The sequence below is a fragment of the Neolamprologus brichardi genome, chromosome 7 (assembly GCF_056152115.1).
Source record: "Neolamprologus brichardi isolate AB-2024 chromosome 7, ASM5615211v1, whole genome shotgun sequence".
NCBI lineage: Eukaryota > Metazoa > Chordata > Actinopteri > Cichliformes > Cichlidae > Neolamprologus > Neolamprologus brichardi.
Genome location: NC_142110.1, coordinates 13,976,584 through 13,990,696, shown reverse-complemented (window position 1 = coordinate 13,990,696; position 14,113 = coordinate 13,976,584). Strand labels below are relative to the sequence as shown.

General features: G+C 39.1%; 1 protein-coding gene across 3 annotated transcripts; it reads right to left on the bottom strand.

Moving 5' to 3' along the window:
• Positions 1-633: 633 nt before the first annotated feature.
• slc24a1 (solute carrier family 24 member 1) lies at positions 634-10,487 on the bottom strand. Of its 3 annotated transcripts, none has more exons than XM_035907215.2 (9): positions 9,276-10,487; positions 8,466-8,525; positions 8,125-8,233; positions 3,579-3,653; positions 2,325-2,479; positions 1,950-2,207; positions 1,771-1,860; positions 1,479-1,645; positions 634-1,360 (listed from the first exon to the last, which is right to left on the bottom strand). In XM_035907215.2, the coding sequence occupies exons 1-9, from the start codon at positions 10,293-10,295 to the stop codon at positions 1,111-1,113; spliced, it is 2,184 nt and encodes a 727-aa protein (XP_035763108.2). In that variant the 5' UTR covers positions 10,296-10,487; the 3' UTR covers positions 634-1,110. The 3 variants fall into 3 exon arrangements, with proteins under 3 accessions (XP_035763108.2, XP_035763110.2, XP_087700487.1); XM_035907217.2 differs by having other exon boundaries at positions 2,391-2,479; XM_087844361.1 differs by having other exon boundaries at positions 2,391-2,479; positions 8,131-8,233.
• Between the last annotated feature and the right edge of the window lie 3,626 nt (positions 10,488-14,113).

The following is a 14,113-nucleotide window of genomic DNA, read 5'->3' as shown; positions in this document are numbered from 1 at the left end:
TTTAGATATTTGGACAACAGTGCACTGTTTAGTGTGACATACAGAGTATTGATGGATGTTTTACCCACTTATACTAACCGGTCTTGGAACAGACGGTAGTGCAGGCTTATTTGCACTGAGAATATTTAAAGATATATAGATGTCAAAGGCATTTCTTGGACTTGAAAAACAGCTCCGACCTGCCCTCATTCAGAAATCACTTTAAAACACAAGTGTGACAGTTCACTCTTTCACGATCAACTGACAAAAAACCTGGAGTGATGCAGCTCCACAGCTTATTGCTGGACTTTGCAGTAACTGATGATACAATGCTGGATTATATAAGTCTGTGTGCTTGAAATAAAACACCAATCTCACAGCATGTAGACCAGTATTTTAGCCAACTTGTAAAAAAAAAAGTCTGGGTAAAAAACAAAACACTGAATGACCAAAACATAATTTTATGTCTATGTGTTGTTTACACTAAGTGTCAATTTTAACAATGTTTCCAATGTATTATTTATCATTTGTAACACAGATACTGATTTGTATGATTTTTACATTTAAAAAAAAAGAAATGAAATTTCTTCCTTAGGTGGATGTATAGTTTGACTTCATTTATGAATAAAGACATTTATTCTATGGATGTCGTGTTTGATTTATTTTTTATTTTTTCAATGATTTTTCATGATTTTTGAAAAAAAAAGTTCAAGCAAGCTCAGGGTCTCTATCATGATTCTTACAAAATCATTTACTTACGATGATACAAAATACACATTTAGTAGCCTACATTTTTCAAAATGTGTCCACAAACTAACACTTTTACTTGCATTTCATAGACAGTGCATAAAAAACCCATTAACATCTCTGTTAGGTCTTACACCGCAAAATCTACACTGTATTAGATAGTAGTCATGCATCTCCCCGTGTACTATGAAAATCAATTTAAAAGCTGCCATCATTTCTATAAGTGAGTATCAGGTTCTAGAAAACGCTTTATTGCTGCTGACATACCAGACACTTCACTGGTAACAATGCAGAGCACGTAGCTTTCTGAATGTTTCCTATAGATATCCAGGTCTATGCTCGTGAGATCCTTTCCCAAAAAGGTTAACAGTTCAGCAGAAAGAATTAGATGGAAACTGGGCAGATGATGATACGATCTTCCAACATAACACTGAGCACCAAGAAGATGAAGTAGAGGAGGAACATGGTGAAACCCAGCACCTTATTCATCTTCCATTTACAGGAAGCAATGGAGATGATGACAAAGAGGAGCATGAGGAAGAGCAGCACAATGGCACAAAAGAGCCCATTGCTGCTGACAGCCACTGGACCAAAGCTATGGATGGCTGAGTACAGGAGCCAAGGGACTGGGAGACTTTTGAATAAAATGATAGTGAAAAAACATAAAGAAAAGGGAGAGAAAGGAATTATTAAAGTTTGTGTTAAGCAGCTTTAAAAACGAAATTGATGACGATCCAGCTATAGAGGCTCACCCCACAGTGATGTCAAAGATGTTACTGCCCACAGAGCTAGACACAGCCATGTCTCCCAGGCCTTTACGAGCCACAATCACACTGGTAATGAGGTCAGGGATGGAGGTCCCCGCAGCCAGGATAGTCAGGCCCATAATTTCCTCTGAGATGCCAATAGTCTCACCCACCTAGGAAGATGAACAAGGTTTTTAGGTGCTCAGCTTTTAGTTTACACAGATCTTTTAAGCGATACTGTGTGTCAATGCACATCAACAGGAAACAAAGCAGAGCATTTGCATCTAAAGTAACTGACCTGATGGGCCCACCACACCATGAGGTACGAGAAGATAGCAATCCACAGAATAGAGCCCAGGAAGGTGACAACAAAGAATTTTCTGGATTTCTATAGGACAAAGTGAGTTATGGAAAAGCAAAATGCAGCATGATTTAAATTACCACAGCTGATATCAGAAATATTATGGTATCTCTCACCGGGTTGCGAACATCTGGGACGGTAAGCCACAGAGGGAAAACTATGGGCAACAGGAAGAGGTAGGTTGCTTGCTTTCGACGTGTATCTGGCCATTCTAAAGACAGAGGTTCATCGTCTTTTTCATCTTCTTCTTCGTCTTCATCCTCATCATCATCCTCATCTTCACTGGACTCATCACTTTCATCATCGCTGTCCTCTTCGTCGCTCTCAGAGTCGTCTGACTCTTCTGACCCATCATCTTTTGCTGGTACATCTTCCTGAAGTAGGAAAGATACCGCAATTAAAAAAATATGATAAAAAGAAACAAAAGTCAAACCATCCTAAGGAAGCAGGTGCCCACAAGTTGTATCATTGATCTGTGCATTGACTCTTACATAGACAGGAATCAAAGACTGACTTCTGGGCTTTTTGAAAGCCACCAGGACATGGTTGGAGAGTACCTTCTTGTCCTCTGGCTGCTCCTTCTTTTCTTCTTCTGCAGCTGGAGTTGGTTCTGGCTCTTTGCTCTGCTCAGTTTTTTCCCCACCATCTGTGAAAGGAATCCCAAAGAGTTTGCTTATTAACTGCGAGCCCTTATGCAGTTATCTGGAAGACTTTAATTTCATTTAAGACTTCAGGACTGATTACAGGAAGAACTGCAGTCAATGCATTAGCTGAATTCACTCACTGTCTTCTTAGCTATATACCTATACATTCCTTGAGTTCTCTGTATAGTTATATGCACTTGGTTTGTACATGCACTTTGACATGTCTGTCAAATTTAAAAAAAAAACATAAAGCTAGCGTTAACAAGTAAACAAGCTTCAGTGATTTAGCATCCTAACAGATGAGTTTTGTCTTGCAAACCACCTTGGCCAACGTGTGATGCAGAGAAATGTTGAAAAGTTGTTAATACTTCCTTACATTCACAAGGAAAGCTGTGATGACGGTGGAGAGGGCTGCTCACCATGTTTTTCTGACAATTTTCCAATAATTAAGTTTTATGTGTAGTAAAATCTGTTCATTGTTTTTATTACTTTTTTGCTAAAATGTTTTTTTTGGCAAATTCCTCCACCTCCTGTCATTCTCAGTTTGTTAGCAAGTAATATTTGGTAGTATAGTAGATATTCAGTTATAGAAGTAATAATATTTTAAAATTCTTCAGCCGGGAAAGAGTGCCAAAAGCTGAAGACATCCATATAAAGTGCAGACAGACAGCAAAAATGGTATGTTTTAATCTGTTCCAGTTTAACTAGTTAAACTGTTAAAAAGTGGAATAAGATGTTTGTGTGTGTATTCTGGAGGCTAGGGAATCTCTGCTTGCCTTTGTGTAACAGTCACGCCACTGTCATACAGTATATATATATATATATATATATATATATATATGTGTGTGTGTGTGTGTGTGTGTGTGTGTGTACTAACTGTTTCCAAGGTATATGCTAAAATATTACTACAATGGGGAAACAGTTGTTTTATTATGATGGTTGACATATAGCGACATCTACTGATGTTGAAAAAGAAAACCTATTTTATTTTTTTAACTCATTTTGCGCATGTGATTTTAATGCTTTGCAGACCAGCTATTGATAATGATACTAAGCAGGTGTCTCTAGTCAGTGAATGACGATCACATCCTTCAATGTTACCTTCACTTTTGTCTTTGGCGTCTGATTTCTTTCTTGCCACGCTGTTCAGAGTTTCAGCTTTCTCCTTAAATTTTCCTACAAACACACAAAGAGGCAAAATAAAATTAGAAAAAAATGTCACACGGAGGGCCCTAAACACAGTACAAAGTGCTTTTAATTTAGATTTATTATGTGTACATTGCTGCTATATTAGTCATGAAACCCTAAAGAGAGCCTGATTGAAAATGTTGGTGGTTAAGATTTGTATCTGATTAACTTATTGCTCATCTTTTCATCAGACTGCACTTTAAATTGAGAACTACTATAAGTTAATTTAGTATTTAACTGATACTTAATTGTCATTTCCTGGAGTGGGAGGAGCTACTGAGTATAAGCATTGCATGTTAGGTCATAATGGTGAGCAGGCCACAATGTATGTACTACAGAATTGCTTTCTTAATAGTTTAATTTATTTTTTGGATAATCAGTGTTTAAGTTGGGGTTACTTGTTTTTCTTTTGTTTTATACTAAACTTCTTGTCTCACTAATAAATTGCTATGATGAAAAGGGGGGATAAAAAAAGACTGGACTGTTCATCTGCGTCCACCACACAGCCATTCCTCACAATGAGGCTAAAATAATTATTAATATTACCAGTAGTACAGCAAAAACCACAGAAAGACAGCGTCAGCAGTCAGTTTTTCAACTTCTCATATTTTGGACTAAATACACCCATCCCAAGGTACATAATAACAGAGTAGAGTATTTCTATTGATAGTGCTCCCCAGACATGAGAAAAGGTTTGATTGACTAAAAATTATTGCTTGACAGAATTACTTAAGTCACTGATGTTTCTTGGATGGATCTCAGGGTGTTTTCATGCCTGCTGTGTCTAGCCCATTTAAATCAAACTCTGGTTCGTTTCCCCCCTTCGTGCAGTATGTTTGTGCAGATGTGAACACAGTAACCACACCAAGAGCCTTTAGAGGAGGTGGTCTTGGTGCAAATGAACTCCTTGAAGTTTGTTTATGGTGTGAATGTGATCCGACAGTGATTCATGCCATGTATATGTTATACGTTTGAGCTGAAAATTCCCTTTAGCCATGAATGCTTTGTATTCTGAAAGCGGAAAGGTACTATAGATGTGCAAGGGTCTGTACGAGCTAGCAACTAGCTATGAAACGAAGATAAATTTAGAATAAAAATAGTCCAGAACACAACACCTTCTTCCTGTTTTTACTGTTGTTATTCCCACCCCAGACACATCTGGCCAATAAGCAGGCTGAATATTCTCATGCTCGATCTGATATTGTGGTTTTGGTGTTGTTCCTACATCAGTATTGCAAGTGATCAATCACATTGTCGCGATGCTTTACAACGTGGAAACGAGCATACCAGATAGACCTGTTAACGCTTGATTTGTACTGACACATTTTGGTTCGCTTGGAGTTCACTTGGAATTTTTCTCTGGGTGAAAACAAACCAAACATGGGGAAAAGGTACAAATTTACAAACTCATCAAGTGATTCGGACCAGAGTAAACGAACTATAAGTGTGAAAACACAGTTGATGCAGAGTTCATGCAGGTTAGCTCTGATCTTGATGTTAGGCATGGGAGACAGACACTATCTCTACTTTTAAGATTAGGTTTAAAACATTTCTTTTTGCTAAAGCATATAGTTAAGGCTGGATCAGTGACCCTGAAACCTCCCTTAGTTATGCTGCAATAGGCATAGGCTGCTGGGGGACTCCCATGATGCATTGAGTTTTTCCTTTTTAGTCACCTTTTTCACTCACTATGTGTCAATAGACCTCTCTGCATTGACTCGTAATTGTTATTAACCTCTGTCTCTCTTCCACAGCATGTCTTTCATGCTGTCTTCCTTCTCTCACCGCAGCAGATGGCCGCCCCTCCCTGAGCCTGGTTCTGCCAGCGGTTTCTACCTGTTAAAAGGGAGTTTTTCCTTCCCACTGTCGCCAAAGTGCTTGCTCATAGGGGGTCATTTGATTGTTGGGTTTTTCTCTGTATGTATTATTGGAGGGTCTACCTTACAATATAAAGTGCCTTGAGGGGACTGCTGTTGTAATTTGGCGCTATATAAATAAAATTGAATTCAATTCAATTCAATAGACAGATTCAAATGCTAATTATTGTGCTGCTGCAGTGCTACCCTGAAGCCTAAGGAGAAGAAATGTGCACTGGTATAAGATGGACCACAAACTGGGGCATACATATAGCATTAAATTGCGACAGGTAGCCAGATGACACTGACATTTTATCAACAGAATGATGCCTCAAGATAATCTTTGTAACCATTTTCTCAAATGTGAAATCTGGATAGGTCAGCCCATCATCACACTGTCAATCCAGCTTACATCTTCTAAATCATTGCATTTTAACTAATTTAAGAGAAAGAAAACCCCGTCATCATCATCATCAGTGTAGGGACTAACGTTATTAAGTAACTCGTTACAGTAACTATGTTATTATTGTGGTAACGAGCACAGCAACTAGTTATTATGCCAAAATCAGGAACGCATTAATCGTTACTGGGATTTAGATAGGGTCGTTATTCGTTACTTCGTGTGGTGGCTATCGCAGCTTCCACAGATTCAGTAACATTAGCAAGTGGTGGAGGCCAGCAGGTGGATGAGGGAAAGGAGGAGCAGAGAACCGAGGCGGCCGCCGGTCCGAGTGTCAGGTGAACTGAACTTCAGGTAAGAAGTTATGACCTGCAGTCTATCTGGGTCAGATATAAACCAAGTTTAGGTGGAGTTTATTTTCGTTGTGCTGACTTTTTCGTACTGCGTGCTAGCTAGCATGATAGAGTTTCTATACAGCTGGGTGGGTGCTATGATGTTACTGATAGTGAACTTTATTTTGTTCATAAGGTTAATTATTAGAGTTGCCAACCATCCCCTAAAAAACGGAATCGTCTCGTATTCAGAGAAAATATTAAGCGCTTGGTGTTGAGCTGAAAAGGAATGCAGTTTGTCCCGGACTTCAGCTACAATGAGATAGACACAAAGCTGGAGTTATTCTGTGTCTTTGCTGCACAGCTGCCTCTTCTTCTCTCATTCTCTCCCTCTCCTGTTTCTACTTCAATCATGAAACTGATCAATGATCAGCTGATTGGCTTTTCTCTCTTGTTTGTTTATCGCCCACTTTGCGCCAGAAAGAAGAAACCAGTGGAGGTCGCGTTAAACAACAGCAGCACGTTTAAGCTTGATCAGCTGTTGTTAGAATTTATTTAATATTATTTTCTAGTATCAGCTGATGTTTGCTGGAGCCACAGCTGTAAAAGCTGCTGGTCATGATATCGGTTTGGATATGTGGTGAGAGGGAAACATGAAGATGAGACCAGGAGATGTCCTTACTGGATCATCAGAGCTGAACAGGTGATGGAGAAACAGGTTTACCTTTTAGGTCACATGAATGAGTTGAAGGAAAGTTATGAACTGTTTCTGAGAGACAGATAACCCCAGGATCCTTTTCTAAGTAGCTGACAGCTGGTAACTGTGCAGGGGCGGATCTTGCAAAGTTTTGCCAGGGGACCAGGTAGGGCATTAACAGGGAAAGGGGGGCACAAAGAAATACTTTTCTTTCTTATTCTCATTTAAAATATCTAGCTTTTATTAAATAATTATCTGAATCTTACAACAAACGATTGATAGATTAATGCATATATACCCTCAAAACAGTTTACATCACTGTCACAACAGTGTTTGTTTTCATTCAAAGGCTTTATGATTTTCCTATAATGGCGGGCCGGTCTCTAGTCAACATGCCCGGGCCGATTTTTTGTCCCAGTCCAGCCCTGTATGCAGCTCATCTGCAGTCTGGTGTTACCTACATCTTCCTATTCGGAAGGCCGAATTTCTGAGTTCTGCGTACAATCGAAAGCACCACGACTGCAGTTTTCGTGTTGGATGTAAAAAGCGCACATGACGCTGTGACGTAGGCTAGAATCATGGTGGCGGTCAACGACGGTCCAGGCGTGGGATTTCTCTCGTGGAAATATGCACATTATTTTTTCCTTTCTATTGGTAGGTGGCACAGTGCACTTGTGGCAAGTAAGCAAGCTAGAAGACTGGCAATCTTGCTGGGTATCCAGTTATAGAAGCAACACATTAACAAGAGAATTCTGAGTAAAACCAAAGTTACTTTCCCTAGTAACTAGTTACTTTGAAAGTAACGAGTAACTTGAAGTAACTGAGTTACTTTTGATAGAAGTAACTAGTAATGTAACTAAGTTACTAATTTAAAGTAACTTACCCAACACTGGTCATCATGCACTTACTGACTTTTTCTTAGAGTGTGTTGCAGCTATACCCTGGTGATATTCTTCATGTTCTCCTACAGGCCTCTAAATGGATCCCTCTACAGACTGGGGTAGGTATTTATCTGCTTAGTATCAATCTGGACTTAGTGCTGCCTTCATGTGGGACACTTTGCTAATCCATTTTAGAATGAGAAGGACATAGTACTCAGACAGCTATTATAAAAGCACTTGGTACACAGTTATCAGTCATCAAACAGTATTCACAGCTATCAAATAGTACTCACCATTACCTATAGGGTCTAATGTATGAATCATGAGTTGGAAGATGGTGTTTCTCATTGTGCTGTTGTGTAAAGAAGCAGAACTACCCCCTCGCTGAAGGGATGGCTTCAACTGGGGAAAGAGACGGCTGAGGTCATGATAACTAGTCACTGTACAGATAATAGCACATCACTGTTAAACACTCAATAGTGGATATAGTGGCTGTTTTTTTTTTCTTAACTAGTGCAGGGAGCCAGCACTTGTCTTAATTATTTAAAAAAATAAGACTGTGAGTGTGAAGGGTATAAAGATGTTTTTTGTGACTTTCTTCTTGCAGTTTATTGGTTGATGAATTGATTTTTACCTTTAAACGATTCTTGTCCTCTGGAGCAGGAGGGGCATTATCCTCACCGTTCCCATTAGTCTGTGTGCAACAATGTTTTGTTCAGTGATGATCATTCAGCGGCAGAGATAAAACAAAGTTCATTCTGGCAGATTTTATATTAGTGCTATAATTTAATGCATTACTAGTTCACTCATTGCACACGCTGCCTGACTTGATGATGTCAAAATGCAGAGGATGACAGTATTTTTTATTGTAGTCATTATCCCCATAAAATAATTATTAATTATTCTAAATGATATGAAATAGCATATTCAGCAAAGAATAAAATGTTCTTTTTGGGAGTCCCGCCCTCAAAAACCCCGAGTATGAACAAACCCTTAAACCCTTTACTTGGTGTAAGTTAAGCCTCAGTCACACTGTTTAGGTTTGGACACGCTATACGTGGATGCTAAAGGAGCTATAACTCTGGAAAGCATTCATTTGCTGCAGCTGATTAGCTTTGGGGTGTTTTTGTTTTTATAAAAAAAAATACGTATATATCATGTGATGAAACTGCTTTCTAGTTGCTAATAATAATCCCTACAAAAACCTCTACTAGTTAAATATCTTAAAATCTGCTGATTTATGTCTCTCCAGCAGGAATGCATTAATACCTAGCTAGCATACCTAGCTCTTCAAAAGTTTCATTGGGTTGTTTTCTGTTACCAGTAGTTTATGGGTTTGGGTGAAAATGGAGAAAACTTTTCAATATAGATATCAAACAACAGACTTATTAGTTGTCTGACCGAGGATAAGAGCTTTGATGAATTCTTTAATAGAAGATCTTACCTTGTCAGGTTCCTCTACAGCAATAACTTTGACAATGCTCTTGTGTTTGTGGAGTTGGGTCTTGAATGCTCGCTCTATTTGCACATTAAACTTCATGAAAATGACATAGACAGTGTAACAAGCCACCAGCATCATGCTCTCCCACCACATTATGACATTATCCAGGAAGAAGATAATTAGAAAGATGAGGCCAAGTATGTAGAATGACACATCTCTGAATAGAGGCCACCAGGTCAGATGGAGAATCTCCCGAGAAAACAAAGCACACATTCCAATCACAAACAAAATGTTGAAAACTGCTGAGCCCACAATTGTGCCAATACCCACGTTGCTGTGGGCAATGAAGACTCCTATCAAAGAGGTAAAAAGCTCAGGGGCAGAACCTCCGGCGGCCATGAAGGTGGCTCCAGCCACATCCTCAGAGATTGCCAACTTGTTTGTGATTACCCCGAGAGCAGGAACAAAAAACTCATCACACACAATTGCAAGTGACACAAACATGTACATCATCCCAATAATGTGAAGGATCACCCAGCCACGTCTGCGATCTTCGATTGAAAAAATGTCCTCTGGGTAATCACCCTTCATATGTGGCGCTTCACCCGGAAAGGCTGGTGGGACGGTAGTTGTAGGAGGAGCTGGCGTGGGTGTCTCCGGAAGTTCAGGTGCCACATAGATGCAATGCACAAGAGTCCGATTTGTTGTTGGCAATAATGGCGATTCAGTAGTGGTAGATGTTGTGGATACTGAAGTTGTAGTTGCATTATGGACATCATACGTTGTGTTTGTTTGCTCAGTTTGCTCTAAATCATATGCTGTAGTTAGAGCCTTTCCCAGATCTGCAATCTCCTCAACGCCCTCTGCTGAACCTTCCCCACTATCCTGTGCAATTTGAGGCATTGCCAAAGGCTCGTACAGTCTAGTGCTGATGGTCAGCTGGTAGAGGGTACAGAGGAAAACCCCAGAGAGGAGAAAAAGAACTCGGCTCAGCTGCAGTCGCTTCCTTCTGGTACAATACATTTTTCTCCAGCAGCAGTGTTGCTTTTAGCTAGGTTGAAATAAGGTGCATAAATAAAATTTGGTGGAGTCCAGTTCTCTCCCCAGAAGACCATGGGGTGGCAGAATTCAAAACTCCAGCGATGTGACTCATTTCACATCTTCAAATCCATGGAATACCCAGTCTATAGTACAGTAAAGGAAAAACAGGGATAAAATTGCATTTGGAAAGGATATTAATAGTATACACGTATCTCAAGGCATTTGGACTATTCATAACTAAAATTTATCCATTATTATGTGTCATAGTATTATCATGGGGAAAACAATTATTTGTTTGCTCACTTACAACGAAATTAAATCAGTTTTTTATGGTAGTTTTAGTTTAACAAAGAGAGACAGAATATCAAACAAAACACATTACATAAAGGTTATAAAGTCATTTGCATGTCACTGAGCGAAATAAAGATTTGATACTTCTGTTCTTAAATAGTTATGTGCATGACGCACAATCGTCCACATAATCAGTTTCTTCCATTCCAACCTCTGCATTCCCACAGGCTAAAGAGTAAAGTGCTGTCAAAGAATGTCAGGAGCAAGATTACAGACCTGCACAGGGCAGGAATGGGCTACAAGAGCATCAGCAAAAAGCTTGGTGGGAAGGTGACAACACTTGATGTGACTATTAGGAAATGTAAGACACAGAAAATGACCCTCAATCACCCTCTGTGTGGAGCTTCAAAGTAACTCTAATAAAGAAGCTACATGTATAGGCTCATGTGAAGTTTGCCAGTAAAGATCTAAACGATTTAAAGAAGGCTTGGGATAAATTGCTGTGGTCAGATGAAATAAACATCAAGCTCTTTGGCATCAACTTGATTCACCTTGTTTGACGGAAAATAAATTTTGAGTATGATCCTAAGAACACCATCCCCACAGTCAAACACGGTGGTGGAAACATTATGTTTTGGGTACAGGAGAGATCCTCTCATTGAGGGACAAAAGGACGGGGCTGCGTACCACAAAATCTTGGACAAGAATTTCCTTGCCTCAGCTAGAACACTGAAGAGAGGTTGTGGATGGGTCTTCCAGCATGACAATGATCCAAAACATACAAGGCAACTAAAGAGTGGCTAATTTGTTCTATGTCATTTTTTTCTGGAGTTTTTGTTGATATTGTGTGTCTCTCCATTGGAAAAAAAAAAAAACCCATAAATATCAGAGACTGTTTATTTCTTTGAAAACGAGAAAACGAACAAATTCAGCAGATCATCAAATTATTATTTTCCCCATTGTATTCATAGATCCATTTATAAAGTGTTACAGTTACTTTCTTTGCACAATGCTGGTTTCTGCACAACATGAAAGACTAGAGTTGTGATGCAAAATTTAAAGCAAGGAGCCAATCTAATTGCTTTATCCAAAGAGAAGAAAAAGGTTCAGACTTACCAGAGAATAACATCTTGCAAAATCATAAGTGCAAGCATTTCCAAAAACAGGTTTCCACTGTCAGCTATTGTGGCACAAACAAACTGTTGCAGTGGCCAGTGTTATGTATGTAGGACACAGAACAACTCTTCACAATGGATCAGCATAATACCTAATACCTGAAGTCTTCTAAGAGGATTATGTGCGTTACCGCACTCTCACTTGTGAGTATACCTTAGTAATATTCAGTTTAATGCAAAATAAGTTTTTGTTCTGTCTAATGGTATTTTGACACCGTGGTGTTTAGAGAAAAAAAAACTTTGATGACATAGTGAAACGTGTTATACTGGTGTGTCTACCTTTAAACTTCATATTAAAACATATAAGTACCATATCAACGTGCATTACTGATAAAATGACACGTTCCTTGATGGATTGCTGTTCCGGTGTTTCCAGCATAGGAATATGAAATAGTAGTGCATCTTAAAACACTGTTGCAAGGGCAAATGCCATATTCTGAAAACTAGCCAACCATTAGACTCAGACTGTTTGCAGCTTTCAGTGGTGACTTGATCAGTGATGTCACGTGTATGTGTGATTAATGCTCCCCTAGTGTAGATGAATGCATTTCCATGAGTGAACGCAGCTTTAGCACTGACTCCTCCCATACCTGCTTCCTAATGGGTTGATAATAAAATGCACCTGAAGCCTTTGTTTACGTCCCACTCTCACCGTATATGCACTATATGCTTGCTATCTATCTTGCAGCAAAAGAGGAGGTATCACTTGGATCAAATAAATATGTATTTGGAAAGATGTTCTCGTAAAAGTAAACTTTGGTTTTTGGTTTAATTTTAAAATGTGTGCTGAAATTTAGTAAATAGTTTATAGTTTCATGTTTTTAATCATCTTATGCTACAGACTATACAATACTGCAACTTTACAGACGGTATAATTTCAATTTTTGACATAGCTGCAACTACATATGTGTCTAACTGGTAACTTTTTAATATGTTTTCTGTGAACGTCTGGCATTCATGTTATCCTTGTGTTAATTCTTTTAATTCTTTAAATAGATGCAAAACATACTTACAGACACATCTGAATGAACTACACTCTGTAGTTTTGTTCCCAATCATACACCAAAATTGTAACACATCACTGGTGTAGATACCATCTGGGGTTAAATAGTTTTTTAAATCAAAGCAGTCATTACAAACCAGTTAACAGTGACCAATAAATGAGGTTTATGTGTGAAACTACATTTATGATGATATTGTCAGTTAAGGATTTTTGTGGGCACGGTTGAAATCATTAAATTAATGGGTTTTAAACAAGATAATACACATTTTAGGCTCTTGAAAATGACATAAATACCAAACAGTAGATTAATTTCTTGTCTGATTCAACATAAGAGCTCTGAAAAGGAGAGCTTACCTTGTCAGGTTCCTCTGCAGCAATAGCTTTAAAAATGCTCTTGTGTTTGTGGAGTTTGGTCTTGAGTTTGTGCTCTATATGCATGTTAAACTTCATGAAAATGACAGAGAGTTTAACAAGCCACCAGCATCATGCTCTCCCACCACATTATGACATTGTCCAGGAAGATGATGATCAGTACGATGAGGTCAAATATGTAGAATGACACATTTCTTAATAGAGGCCACCAGGACAGGTGGAGAACTTGCCGAGAAAACAAAGCACACAATCCAATCACAAAGGAAACATTGAAAACTGCTGAGCCCGCAACTGTGCCAAAATCCACATTGTCATGGGTGATGAAGACTCCTATTAAGAAACCCAAAAGCTTTGGGGTGGATATTCCAGCAGCCATGAAGGTGGCTCCCACCACATCATAGGAGATGGCTAACTTGTCCCTGATTACCCTGAGAGCAGGAACAAAGAATTCATCACACAAGATCGCCAGCAGCACAAACATGTAAATGATCCCAATGAGGTGAAGGATCACCCAGCCAAAAGATATCTAGAGGATAATGAGCATGAAGGATGGTCGGTGCAGGAGGAGCTGGAGCTGCTGTAGATATTTCTTTTGGAAGCTTAGAGGCTGCAGAGATAAACCCTTTTGTGACTGGCAGTAATAGAGACTTGGTAGTGGTGGGTATTTGGAATCTGAGGTTGTTTCCACATCCTCGACCACATGCGTCTGATCTTGGGGATCATAATCATGCTTTGCAGTGAGAGATTCCACCTCAAGTATCTTTGTTAATTTCCCCCTGAAATCCTCTCCGTTCTGAGGCAAACCTGGTCTGGCACTGACAGTCAGCTGACAGAGGGAACAGAGGAGAGTCCCAAAGAGGAAAAAAAATGAAGCTTTATCAGCCGCAGTCGTTTCCCTCTTGTACAATTCATTTTTCTCTTTGAAAAATCAATCAAAAAAAGTCCCCACTTCCACTTCA